Source organism: Acanthamoeba castellanii (genome assembly GCF_000313135.1).
Source record: "Acanthamoeba castellanii str. Neff unplaced genomic scaffold scf7180000084741, whole genome shotgun sequence".
NCBI lineage: Eukaryota > Discosea > Longamoebia > Acanthamoebidae > Acanthamoeba > Acanthamoeba castellanii.
In genome coordinates this window covers 322031-335042 of record NW_004457702.1, presented here as the reverse complement: position 1 = coordinate 335042, position 13012 = coordinate 322031, and the positions used below count along the sequence as shown (strand labels likewise).

At 61.0% G+C, this 13012-nt stretch overlaps 5 protein-coding genes and 1 pseudogene across 5 annotated transcripts; 4 read left to right on the top strand and 2 right to left on the bottom strand.

The window, feature by feature from the left end:
* Positions 1–4: 4 nt before the first annotated feature.
* Positions 5–1009, bottom strand: ACA1_172840 (NmrAlike family protein; the record flags this gene model as incomplete). Its single annotated transcript, XM_004356504.1, has 2 exons — positions 5–563; positions 645–1009. 2 exons carry the CDS (start codon positions 1007–1009, stop codon positions 5–7), a joined length of 924 nt encoding a protein of 307 aa, XP_004356557.1.
* A 227-nt stretch (positions 1010–1236) lies between these two features.
* Positions 1237–2877, top strand: ACA1_172830 (WD domain, Gbeta repeat-containing protein; the record flags this gene model as incomplete). The annotated part of the gene is made up of 9 exons (XM_004356503.1): positions 1237–1359; positions 1422–1478; positions 1548–1621; positions 1719–1801; positions 1894–1986; positions 2060–2218; positions 2307–2553; positions 2632–2712; positions 2805–2877. 9 exons carry the CDS (start codon positions 1237–1239, stop codon positions 2875–2877), a joined length of 990 nt encoding a protein of 329 aa, XP_004356556.1.
* A 112-nt stretch (positions 2878–2989) lies between these two features.
* On the bottom strand, positions 2990–3559 carry ACA1_172820 (annotated as a pseudogene).
* Positions 3560–3885: 326 nt separating this feature from the next.
* Positions 3886–5802, top strand: ACA1_172810 (BTB/POZ domain containing protein; the record flags this gene model as incomplete). Its single annotated transcript, XM_004356502.1, is given in 10 exon segments — positions 3886–3943; positions 3957–3987; positions 4095–4453; positions 4473–4570; positions 4647–4712; positions 4815–4942; positions 5025–5131; positions 5235–5395; positions 5505–5694; positions 5792–5802. 10 exon segments carry the CDS (start codon positions 3886–3888, stop codon positions 5800–5802), a joined length of 1209 nt encoding a protein of 402 aa, XP_004356555.1.
* Positions 5803–6604: 802 nt separating this feature from the next.
* On the top strand, positions 6605–9920 carry ACA1_172800 (uncharacterized protein; the record flags this gene model as incomplete). The annotated part of the gene is made up of 3 exons (XM_004356501.1): positions 6605–7014; positions 7234–8307; positions 8375–9920. The coding sequence occupies 3 exons, from the start codon at positions 6605–6607 to the stop codon at positions 9918–9920; spliced, it is 3030 nt and encodes a 1009-aa protein (XP_004356554.1).
* Positions 9921–10491: 571 nt separating this feature from the next.
* On the top strand, positions 10492–13004 carry ACA1_172790 (uncharacterized protein; the record flags this gene model as incomplete). Its single annotated transcript, XM_004356500.1, has 4 exons — positions 10492–10815; positions 10979–11516; positions 11590–11999; positions 12021–13004. 4 exons carry the CDS (start codon positions 10492–10494, stop codon positions 13002–13004), a joined length of 2256 nt encoding a protein of 751 aa, XP_004356553.1.
* Between the last annotated feature and the right edge of the window lie 8 nt (positions 13005–13012).

The window sequence follows — 13012 nt, the reverse complement described above, 5'->3', positions numbered from 1 at the left end:
ACTACTACTGAGCGGTGAGGTTCTTGTAGAAGTCGAGGTGGTCGTGGACGAAGCCGGCCCAGTCCTTGATCTGCGGGTGGACGCGGCGCGACCAGGCCACGTCGCGCGCCGTCGGGTTGTCGGCGAACCACTTGAGGTTGAGGTAGAGCTCCTCTGCGCCCGGGAAGCTGCGCTGGAAGGCCTCGTGGTCGACCTCCTCCGCGCGCGTCGCCACGCCGGTCACCCGCTCGAACGTGGCCGCCATCTGGCGCGCGGTGAGGCTCTCGCTGGCAACCCGCATCTGCTTGCCCAGGTACAGGTCGGGGTAGTTGAGGGCCTCGACCACGAACGCGCCCGAGTCGGCCACGGAGAAGAGCGGCAGGCGGGCCTGGTCGGGGTCGATCGGCATGCTCAGCACGAAGGTGCCGTCGGCCTGGCGGCGCGGGGTCATGGTGGGGAAGCCGAGGTGGTTCTCGTAGTATGCAGGGAAGTGGATGGCCGTGTAGGGCACCCCGAGGTGCTGGATGTACGACTCCACCATGGCCTTCGACACGAAGTGCGGCACGTAGCTGAACTCGAGCGAGCTGCACAAGGACATCGAAACAGCAACAAGAGTTTAGCAAGTGCTGAGCAGAGGTGGACAAAAAGACGAGGCTTGTTTATACCTCCAGACGAGGTGCTTGACGTGGGTGGCCTTGGCGGCGTGAGCGATGTGGACGCCCTGGTGGAACTCCTTCATCAGGTCGGCCCCCTCCCAGTAGTTGGTCACGCCAAACACGCCGTAGGCGCCCTCGAAGGCGCGCTTGAGCGAGGCCTCGTCATCGAGCTGAGCCTCGACCAGCTCCACCCGGCTCTCGCCGCTGCCGCCCCGCAGCTGCTTGTCGAGGTCGAGCAGGTCCAGCGCGGCCTTCTTCCCGGCGTCCCTGGTCACGGCGCGGACGTGGTACCCGCCCTGGGTCAGTAGCGCTCTCACCACGCTGCCTCCCTGGTTGCCTGTCGCGCCCAGAACTGTGATGATCTTGTTGCTCATTGTTGATGTGTGTTGGGTCTAGATACGAGGTAAGTGGTGTGGTTGTTGGCTTTGATGTGCTGGGTGGTTTGTTTGCAGGAACAGATGAGCACAAGCTATTTATTGGTGTAGGCGCAGCGAGTGGGCATTTGCTTCCTTTTTTGGACGTAAATCACCGCTCGAATTCCACATTCTGTCGACAAAATCAAATCAGAATTTCCCGCCTTTTTGAAGATCGTGGACAGAGAATGGCACAGATGGAAGCGAGCCGGACGCACGAATTTGAATTGCAGCAGCCGCCTAGCGATGGCATCTCGCGAGTGCGATTCGTCCGTGATTCTCACCTCCTCCTGACGTCATCTTGGGACGGGGTACGCGATCTCCCAAAATTTATAAATTTTACCTCCCCCCTAATGCAGTGTTTGTGGTGCAGGGTGTGAGGCTTTACGATGCTGCACAGAACCAGTTGAAGGATCAGTACTCGCACAAGGTAGGAGGCTCCAGCCATTTCGTTTGCCATTTATTTACTGTATTTTTAATCTTACTATTTTCCCTCAAGGCTGCCGTGCTCGACGTGACGTCGGCTGGCCGATCACACGCCTTCTCCGCCGGCATGGACCGAAGGGTTGTCATGTACGTACCAGCCAACTTGTGTTGTTCTTTTGGCTTTGAGCAAGCACAGCAGCGAGGCCGTGTGTGTTACTCGTGCATCTCACATCGCTGTCTGTAGGCACGATTGGACAACGCAAACGGAGTCGATCTTTGGCACACACGAGAAAGCCGTTCGCTGCCTCGAGTACAGTGAGCCACAGGGTTCGTTTTTCCTCTCTTTTTTATTCATGGCCAGCGAGGTAGCTTCCCACCATCAGTTCCCTACTCACTCCCGCGTGTACTTATTTGTTCAGGTCTTCTATTTTCGGGAAGCTGGGACAGCACGGTTCAGGTGTGGGACGTGAGCGCGCGTCAGTGCGTCCAATCCATTGCCCTGCCCGACAAGGGTAAAGCCTGAACTTTTTTCCAAATGGCTTGCTTGCTTCGTCATTCAAAAGACTGACGCTCTGGATCTACCAGCCTATACGATGGACGTATCGGCCAGCAGGCTGATTGTGGGCTGTGCCGACCGCCAAATCTGGGTCTGGGACCTCAGAAACCTCAACGCCCCCTCCGAGAAGCGCCAGTCATCGCTCAAGTTCCAGACCAGATGCGTCAAGCTGTTCCCTGACGACACTGGTACTCAATCGCTCTGTAGTGCTCGCATGGGTCTGGGCTGCGTAGGCTGACTCATGATGTAAAAAAATGATTTCTGGCTATCTGGCAGGCTACGCTACGGCGTCGATTGAGGGCCGAGTGGCGATCGACTACTTCAGCGCCGAGCAGCAGGACCGCAAGTACGCCTTCAAGTGCCACCGAGCCACGATAGACGGCGTTCACACGGTGTGGCCGGTCAACTGCATCGCCTTCCACCCCATCGGCACCTTCGCCACGGGCGGCTGCGACGGCTACGTGAACGTGTGGGACGGCCAGAACAAGAAGCGACTCTGCCAATTCCACAAATATCCCACGAGGTACGCACACGCGCCACCGCACACGCAACCGTTGACGAGCTTCTATTGAACACGTCTGTTTCTCCCTTCTGCCTACAGTATCGCGTCGCTGGACTTTAGCAGCGACGGACAGTACCTCGCCATCGCGTCGTCCTACACGTTCGAAGAGGGAGAAAGAGAGTACGCTCACCTCCATACCGCACACGCACCGCACGACACGCACACGACACACCCGTTTTCCTTGTGTGGTACTCACGTTCGTTCCATTCTAGTCATCCGCTGGATCAGGTGTTCGTGCGGCAGGTCGCTGAAGCCGAGGTCAAGCCAAAGGCGAGGGGACAGTGAGACACCGGCCGCGCACGAAGCCTCCAGCCCAGCCCAGCCCAGCTCAACTCGTTCAAGAAACCACACAACCTCTTTGTTTGGAACGTACTTCCCCTGCGCACGCCCTTCTCTGCTACCTTCTTCTGTCGTCCTCGCTGTAGCTTCCGCTTCTGCTCCTGCTCCTGCTCCTGTCGCTCTCGTAGTCGTCGTCGTAGTCATCGTCATGGCGGCGATCATCGCCACCCTCTGACCCGGTCCCGCTCCACTCCTCGATGCCGTCGTTGATGTTGACGTTGATGATGTTGTCGTCGCCCGGCCTGTGGTACCGTATGCGGCGCTTCTTGACCACGCGCACGGCCCGCACCGCCAGCGGCAAGACGACCAGCAACAGGCCGAGCACGATGATGAAGAAGAAGGTCAGCGACGGAAAGAAGATGGCATAGAAGCGCGGGTTGCCGGCGCTGACGTTCTGGTCCGCCTGCGACGGCGAGGCCGAGGGCGGCGGCTGGCTGGAGGGCGAGGTGGTACGGCTCGGCCGCGGGGTGGTCGAGGCCGACGGGCTGACGCTGCGCGAGGGGGTGGTCGTGGGGGGGATGGTGGGCGAGTTGGTGGGCGAGTTGGAGCCCTCGCTGGCCACGGCCGATCGGGGCAGGGCCACAACCAAGAGGAGGGAGATGATGAGGTAGAAGATGGCGTTGGCCATGATCCGAAGAGATCCAGCTGAGAAAGAAGTAGAAGAAGAAGAAGAACAAGGCTTGAAGTGTGCTGGAGGAGACGTGGCTGGTGCGAAAGAAGCCCCCTAAATTGGAGTGGCGGTGGGCTCCAATCTCCTTTCTTCTCCTGACGATTGATGGCGGAGAGGGTGCCAGACAATAACCGACAACCTTTCAGCCGCATTTTCCTTTATAATTTCTTTTGTATATTTCGACTGAATCTTCTGGAAGCTTCCAGGTAAAAAGTTCGCCAAATAATCAACAACGGAACAAGAAAGAAAAACAACAAGCAACAAACAGAACACAGAGAACGGTCATGCAACGATCCGAACCCACAGAGCATCCTGCATCTCAGATTGTAAATCCTTCAGCCAGTACGTAACTCAGGCGGCTTCTGGAGTGAGGTCTACCTGGAATGGTACCCACCCACGTGTGGCACCATCTTCTCAATCCTTTCCCTTTTCAATCCTCTTCTTTTTATTGATCCATTCGCATTTGTTCATTCATTCGTTCATTCCTATGTAGGCACAACCACAACCCCCGCGCCCACAGCCCCAACCTTCAGCCTTGGGCCTGCTCCGACTCCCGCCCCTGCCACAACTCCCGCAGCCTCGACCTTCAGCTTCGGGCCTGCACCTACCCCCGCTCCTGCAGTAGCGACCACCAGCTTCAGCTTCGGGCCTGCACCGACTCCCGCTACTTCCGCGGCCTCGACCACCAGCTTCAGCTTCGGGCCTGCACCGACAGCCGCTCCTACTACCGCGACTCCTCCCCAGAGAGGATTCAGCTTCGGGCCTGCTCCGACTCCCGCGGCCTCGACCTTCAGCTTCGGGCCTGCACCCACCCCTGCTCCTGCACCGCACGGGTCAACGACGACCTGCTTCGTGCCGCACCGGTATAGAGACCCTGTCACCCACACCGACGACCAGATCCACTGCATCACGGCCCATCCCGACTACAGTATGGCGTCTCTCGAGGAGCTTCGCTGGCAAGCCTACGCGGTACATAGACCCATCAACCAGCCTTGGATGATAAGGATGATAAGAACTCACTGTCCATATGTTTCCTCAACATCAGATGCCTTGCTCGGGCTCTGCGTCGACCACTGAGCAGTTGGAGGAGCCAGTGGCGAGCTTGCAGAATGTACGTACAAGAGAGTTCTCCTTCATTCTTTGCTTTGTGAGCACAGCACAACCGAATCGATAGTTTTGAAAAGACTCAACACGGTCGTTTGTGCCGTGCCAGGCGATGAAAACCCTGCTGGCCGACCCCACGTTTGCCGACGTCACTTTCGAGGTCGACGGGGAAGAAGTCCGCGCGCACCGCAGCATTCTGTCCGCGCGCAGCCCCACCTTCAAAGCCATGTTCACCAGGTACTCGCCACTCGCAGAGCTTACCAGTCAGCGAGCACCTTTCTCCCCTAACTTTGTTTACTTTCTTTTTCTTCACCATCAGCGGCCTTTCGGAGAGCGCAGAGGGCGCGGTCATCAAATTGGACTGCAACAAGCGCATCTTCGAAGACGTGCTAAAGTACATCTACACGGAACAAGTAACACTTACCGGTACGACATCCCTATCGTCCGTCATCGCCATCGCTATGTCAACGTGGCTAACCAAGTGTGTTGTGTTGTGCGTTGCGTGTTGTGCGTTGCGTGTTGTGCGAAGATGTGGACACGGCTATCGAGATGCTGGGCAGGGCCGAGGAGTACTTCCTCCCCGGTCTGAAGAAGGAGTGCGAGAGCATCCTCCTCAAACAGTACCTCACCGAAGACACAGCTACGAGCCTCATGGTCGTGGCCGACATGTATCGGACTCCAGCGCTCAAGGTACAAACAAAACCTGCGACTCACTGTCTTGTGTGTCATGGCTCACCGCACACACGACACACACACCACGCACACACGCACACACCACACAACACCGACGCCCACCCAGAAAGCGTGTGTCGATTTCATTCTGCGCAACTCGCGGTCGGTTAACGTGGCCGAGCTGGATAAGGCCATGCTCGCCGAGCTCCTGGTGACTGCGTGCTCCATCACGGCCCCGGCCCCCACCGTCCCCCGCACGACCGGCCCCTTTGCTGCGTGGGGCACCACGACCTTGGCCACCACGCCCACTCCTCCCGGTACGCTCCTCCCTTACACATTGCACATAAGCCTTCTCCTGTTTCGCCACCTTTCGCCTCACGCTTTGCCCTCTTCCTTCAACCTTGTGACGTACAGCGTTCGGCTGAAGCCACCAACCGCACCGCGAAGACGAAGACGAAGACGAGCTTGGCAGGAGATGTAGGGAAACTAAGAGTAATAACAATACAGGTGTTGAGAACATTGCGTGAAACACCAGAGAAAGGGTGAGGATGCTGCCCAACCGCATGGTTGGTGCGTGCTGCCAAGGTGGTCGGGCAAAGGAAAAGTTGTGAGGCCAATAGTTGGGGAGATTGGCGGGCGAGATTATAGGGGAGCGGAACTAACAGGCCCCACACCGCGGTGGGCGCAGTGTCATCGGCTCTTTCGCTTTCGTCTTCGTTCTTTTGCCTTCTCTCCTTCCTGCCGCCGGCGCGAGTTCCCCGAGGGTCTGCTTGGTCCTTCTCTCCTTCATCTTCCTCCATCTCTCTGGCCAACCTCTCGTTCTCGTTCTTCCTCCCCGCATCATTTCCACACCATCATCTGCATCGATAATCTCTCGATCTCGATCTCGAGATCTTTACAGCCCGATCCTCGCGAAATATCTTCACTAGGACCTCGGCTCGCCCAACACTATCTTCAACTCTCATCGATCAGCAGCCCGGCCATTTCCCTCGCTTTCCCGCTCAGCGGTATTAGGGTCACCGTCGCGGGTTTTACTTCTCCATTCAATTTCGATTTGCAATCTCGCCCAACTTTCACCCCTTCGCCCTCTCTACCTCTGGTCTCTTCACCTCGTCGTCTCTTCACCTTCGCCCTCTGCTCCTCTCCATCTTCTTTACATTTTTATAGGATCTAAAATCGCGATTTTGGAAATCTAGCGATTTACAAGCATCCTCGACAGCGAGAGAGATGAAGAAGGTGATCTCGCTTCCATCGAGCCCTGCCGCCCTTCGCCGATTCTCTCCATCATCTTCACATTCGCCATCATCCTCTACACGCTCCTCCTCTACACACAACAACAAGACCACCTCGCCAGCGCTCAGGCGGCCATCGCCCAACAGTCACCACCACCACAAGCCCAACAACAAGAAGAGCGCCAACAAGAAGAAGCTCTCCCTCTCCATCAAGCTCGCCGCCAGCAGCGACAGCGAATGGGGCCGGACCGACGACGAAGGCGATGACGATGACTCCACCACCACCTGGGGCTCCAGCGACGAAGACGAGTGGGAGAGCAGCTTCGACCCGTTGTGGGTCGTCGACGCCGACGAACTCGAGCTCCACCGCCGCTGGACCGACCAGAACGGCATCACCACCGCTGGGTACCCCATCCTTCCCCTTTTGACCACACCTTGCCACCACCACACCACAAGGTCCCACCTACGCTTTTTCGCGGTTGCGTGTTTGTGTGCGTGTTTTTATTCGCTGCATTTTATGATTCTCAGCCAATGAAACCAATTTGGTCATTTCGCCGGTTCACATTTGTCGACACGCGAGATGTTCGAGTCTGACGCACATGTGTCGTGTGTTGTGCTCTGCAGGCAGCCGGCGGGCGTCATCAAGGGCAAACCGCTGCGGCGTTCGCCGTTGGCCACCAACTCGACGGTCTCCACCTCCCTCTCGCTGCCGGCCAGCGAACACCACCCCACAGCGCAGCACCTCGACGTCGGTGCCGGTGCCTGTGCTGACGTCAGCACTTCCCGGCCGCCGTCGCCCTCGACCACCGCGACCGCGACCGGTCATCAGATCTCCTACGCGCAGCTGCAGTCCGCCGCCAATGCAGCGTCTTCTGCGGCGGCGCGCCATTCGCCCTCCTCTTCACCGCGAAAGCCGGTCGACGTGCCGGCCGGTTCGCTTCTGCCGGCGCTCGACCTCGATCGTGTGGTGTCGTCGCCCGTCTCGCTGGGCTCGTCGATGTCGCGCCGAAACACGATCGCCACCCCGCGCGAGGCTCGAGGAGATGCGTCGTCGGCGGCCGCTGTGGTGAGCCAGTGGAAAGTAGGGAAGATCTCTCCGCGCGGCGACGACGACGTCAAGAGCGAAGCGACACCGGCTCAAAAGAACGAAAGCGAAGAGGCGACCGTTGCCAAATGGAGCCCACGGCGCTCGGAGCTACAGATCTCCTTCGAGCGGTTCGAGGCTCGACTCGCCCTCAAGAAGCAGCAATCCGCGGTGATCGGAGTTAAAACACCCGAATCCAACGAGCAGCCGCAGCCGCAACGCGACCAGGGCAAGACGGCCAACAGCAAGCGGAGCGGTTCGAAGCGGAAGATGAAGAAGAACGTGCGGAGCCTCAACAAGGAGGAGACCGACGCGAAGAGGAAGAAGAAGCGGAGCGAGGCGGAGACGCGCCGGACCTATCGACGCAGCCAGGGCTCGCCTCCGATGCTGCTCCGCTCCGCCGCCGCCGCGGTCGAGAGCGACAGTGACAGCAGCGAAGTAGCCGGTTACCTGGCCGAGTGCGGCGGCAGCGAGACGGAGAGTGAGGAGGAGAAGAGAGCTAAGGCCAGCAGTGCGCCGGTCTCGCCCCACTCCTCATCATCGTCGTCGATGTCGTCGTTGGCCGTCATCGCCAGCCTCGCGCTGCGCTCGGGCGGCGGCTTCCCACTTAACAGGTTCGGTCGAAGCCTCCCTTCATTTTGATTGCATTGCGGCTGACGGGGTTGTGCAACTATTGTGCAGGTCGCGATCTTCCGAAGTGCAGGCGAAGGCCAGGCGCACGATCTCGAAGGAGGACAAGAAGCGCGACGATGCCAATAACGTCGGCGCCGGGGCCATCTCTACCGACCACCTACCTGCCATCGCCACTGCCACTCCTTTGCCGCCGAACAACAACATCAACAGCAGCAGCGTCAACAAGGCCAGCAGCAACCACACGCACGACAGCTCGGCGACTGACAACGCCGAGCTGACGTGGAAGACGATCTGGCAGGATCCGCACGAGGGAGAGACCGAGGGGGCGGTCACGCTGACGTCATCATCATCGTCGTCGACACCACCGCTGACGTCGTCGCTGTCGGCCAACGAGGCCTCGACGCGGAAGGCGCTCAAGCGCGGGCTCGAGGGGCGGAGCGCGTCGCTCCCGCCCGTGCCCTCGCGGCCGCCGCTCGCGCCGCCCTCGTCGCCTTCGCTCCCGCCCCACATCGAGCCGCTGCCCTTCCCGCCCTTCGCCACCTCCCCGCCCGCCTCGCTCAACCCGCTCGCGTCGCCGCCCGCACCCGCCCCGTCGTCGTCGGTCGCGTCGCCGTCGCTGCGGCACCGGTGCCGAGCCGAGAGCAGCGGCGCGCCGCAGCAGCTGATGCTCGTCCCGCCTCCGCTGTTGCCCCATGTGTACCAGAAGCAGCAACAGCAGCAGCTCCTGCATCACCACCCGCACCGCAGCTTGGAGCGCGTGCGCACCGTGGTGCTGTCGCCGTCGCTCGCCACTAGGCAGCCGCTGCGGCTGCAGCAACAGCGTCAGGCCGGTCTGAGCGTGGTGTCTCTAGGCTGCTCGAGCAGGGCCGCGGCCGAGAGCGGCGAGATCAACACGAGCTCGTTCTTGCGGTCGCAGAGCGAGGAGATCAGCGCCCGCTCGTTCGACGACGACTTTGACAACGGCGACGATGACAGCGGTGGCGTCGACCAGGTCGATGATGGCCTCCACGAGCGCAGGCAGGTGACCAGTTGGCGTGGGCGGAGCGGCGGTGAGTGGCGCAACCGCAGCCGCGAGTCAGGGTTTCACCACCAGAGCGACGACCTCGCCACCCGACGGGCACGAATCGAGCGCGCTCGCTCCTTCGGCGGGGCAAAGGCCGACGCCGATCACTGCGACAGCGGCGACGACGACGACGACGACCTCCTCCTATTCGTCAGCGATGATGACGACGATAGCGTTTTCGTCGACGACGAGGTCGACGGCGGCGAAGAGGAGGAGCACTTGATCGAGGCCGAGCTGACCTCCTTCCTCAAGCGCACGCGCAGCGGGAGCCACAAGCCCCTGCGCGACTTCAGCGGGTCCCTCGAGGGACGACGCAGCCCGCTGACAGTGCGGCTGGTGCCACATCACCACCATCACCACCACCACCCCCACGCCTCGATGACGCCAACGACGCGGGACGCATGTGGCGACGAGCTGACCATCACCGACGGCGGGCTCGAGTCCGGCGAGTCGCACACGGCCGGCGGCGCGTCGAGGGACTCCGGCCACGAGCTTCCTTGCCGCAGTCCTTGGGGCATCACCATCGAGTGAGTGCGCAAACGCAACAACTCGCAACAACAATACAGCCACACAGTTTTGACAATCCAATCGCGTCGGTGTCGTGTCGTGTTCGTGTTGTTGGATGAGTAGGCGTGTGTACGACAGAATGCATGGTATGTTTTTGTCGACGCTGCCACCATTGGCGCGCTTTTTGTCTTTCTTGCCTTCTCTTTTTCGCTTTGGCTCATTCTCTCTCTACACATTCTACTTTCTGACTCGCCAGTAGAACGCGCCACCACAAAGCAAAGCCAGAGGACAAAACGCGAGGCAGGAGTCGGCTGGACCTGCCTCTCAAGATGGACGCGAGTAGCGGCACTACGACCACGTCAGGCCCCCAACTAGCCACTCCTTCTGGCTCTACGCCCAGTAGAAATGCAGTGGTACTCTCGACAGCTCCTCTACTCCATTTGTCAATCATTTTCACATCTTTTAGAGTCGAGAGCTACGTAAGCTCTATCTGTTGTGTGTTGTTTTTGTTTTTGATTTTAACGTTCTTTACGCCATGGCGTCGACCTCAGGGACCGAGTGTCAGCCCTTGGGCTGCTCAAGCCGAGCGAAGGATATGGGAAGTGAACCTTCCCGATCGCGAGACCTTGTTGGCGAGCTTCAACTCCCCTGGGGCACCGACGCCAGCACCCACATCATCAACACCAACGCCCCCCGCCTCTGCACCAACGCCCTCGACTGCACCACCAACCAACCACGCCGCCGCCGCCTCTGCAACGCCAGCCGGCTGCCAGCAGCCGTGGCAGAGGTACCAGCAACAGCCGTTCGCTCCTCCGCCACATCTGCAGCTGCCGCCGTCAAGACCATTCCCGCAGTTCCCGATGACTATGCCCTCAGGCGCAATCCTGCCATTCCCTCTGCCTATGCCCTCAAGACCGTGGTGGAGTCATGTACCGCCAGAGCATCTCTCCGCGTTGCTGCGTACGGTGGCGGGCTACCCGCCACTTCAAGCGTTCCCTCTTCCGCCGCATCCGCCGCCGCAGCCGCACCACCAACCAGTCCCTCAGGGGGCACCACTGTCGAGTGCTGCGCACCGTGATCAGGTTGACGAGCAGTCGTGGAAGCGAGAGCGGCAGAAGGAGCTCGGGGAGAAGCAGGCCGAGATCGACGAGCTGCTGGACCGGAGCTATCTCAACAACCCCAACCAACACTCGCCGACGAAGCGGGGCACACGCACGACTACGACCCCCGGCCAGAGAACCGCGGCTCAGCCGGCTGCGCGGGCGCCGTTGTCGACGTCGACGCCGGTTCAACAGCCACCGCGGCCGATTCCCCTAGGCGCGCGCGACGGCCAAGTGCGAACGAAGAGGCCATTGACATGGTCTGCGGTGTGTGAGCGTCTGCCTCGATTGAAAAAATGCCGTCAAAAGAAAGCCGGCGCCGCAGAGGTGACGATCCCGCCGCAGCCAACGCCGCCGCAGCGGGCCTGTGACGGAGGTGAAGCACCGCCGACGCCACTGCGGTTCATTCCGCCGCTGCCAGCCGGTACTCCGCCCACGACTCCTCTGCGCCCGCCTGCGCCCGTCAGATCGCCGCCGCCAGAGCTGCCTGCTCCAGCCCACGACAAGGGAGGCCTCCGTGGTACCCTCGCCTTCTAACCTCAGCTTGTTCCGCATCGTCTTCTCACTCGTGATGGGTCGGACTGGGGCTGCAGCTCAACGGCCAGCGAGTGCGCCCAAGACCAGCGACGGCGCTTGCGCCCTGTTTTCGCCGGAGCTGTTGGACTTGAATGCTCCCTGTGACGATTCGCCGGCCGAGGGGCTCCACTGCCACGAGTCTCTCGAGATCGAGGCCTTTGACTTCCGCGAGTCAGCGACCGACCCCAATGCGGCTCGGCGGCCCATCGACCCGGTGGCTCCCGCCACCGCCACAATCAGCGACCAGGCCGGCGAGGTGGAGCGCTACACCGACGCGATCGAGATCGACAGCTTCCTCTTCCTCGAGTCCTCCACGCGCGCCGACGTTGTCGCTGGCGGCTTGCCCTGGCCCTTTGACCGCTCGTCTGGCGATGGCGGGAGAGGTGAGAGGGCCGCGGCTGTGGAGTGGGGCGAGGAGGCCCAGCCCGTGCCTCTTTCTCTCCCACAGCCAGTGGCCAAGAAGGCCTCATCACCGATTCGGCCGGCGGCCAAGACAATCAAGAAGCGGAAGGCGAACGCACCGGCGGGACCTCCGTTGCGGTCGGGCAGCGACGGAGACCAAGAGCCCCAGAAGAAGCGGCGGACGAGATCACCTTTCAAGCCGGCCGTAGACACGACCGCCTGCACCGGCTCACCATCGACAGTGACGGCGACCGCGACAGCAACGACAACAGCGGCAGCGATGGCGACGCGTCGTGAGAGCCAGCAATCGCCTACCAAACCTCAACGCAGGCGAGTGGCGGCGGACCCAGCCACGTGCGACGAATACGACAAGCTGGTCGAGATCTACCGCGCCTTCGGGAGCAGGGCGCGCGACAAGCTGGCCTCGATCGATGACCAGCAGCGCACCTATCCCACCTACACCGGCTCCCTCTCCGTTACCGCTCGACAGATGCTCATCGACGCACTCGGCGAGCTCTCCTCTCTGCTACAGACCGCAGTCGGCGACACCCAGCCGGCGCCGGCCGTGGCCGCGGCCTCAGCGACTGAGCGGCGGATGTCGGTCGGCGGGATCCGCAGGCGCATCCGTGCGCTGAAGCCGGTGGTGGAGCGCCTCTGCGATGCCATGACGTGGAGGCCGCCCACAGCCGATACGAAGACCCCTACGGTGGTCGTGGCGACAGCGACGCCCACGACGACCGCCACGACCATGACACCGCCTGCATCGCCGCCGTCCTCGGACAGCGGTCTCTCTTCAGCGCGCACCTCCGCATCGACCTCGCCATCTTCGCCACCACCGTCTTTCAACGAAACAGTCGCCAGCGGCGTGCCGCCATCGCCGTCGCCGTCATCATCACGGTCGACCCAGCGCGTGGACACTCCCCAACTCGCGCGCGACTTGGGCGTTCTGCCTTCATTCATCTGCCGCCCGGTCCGGCTCATCTATGACGACGCCGACGACGGCGAAGAAGAAGGAAACGGCCCCTGCTAAATGAGGCG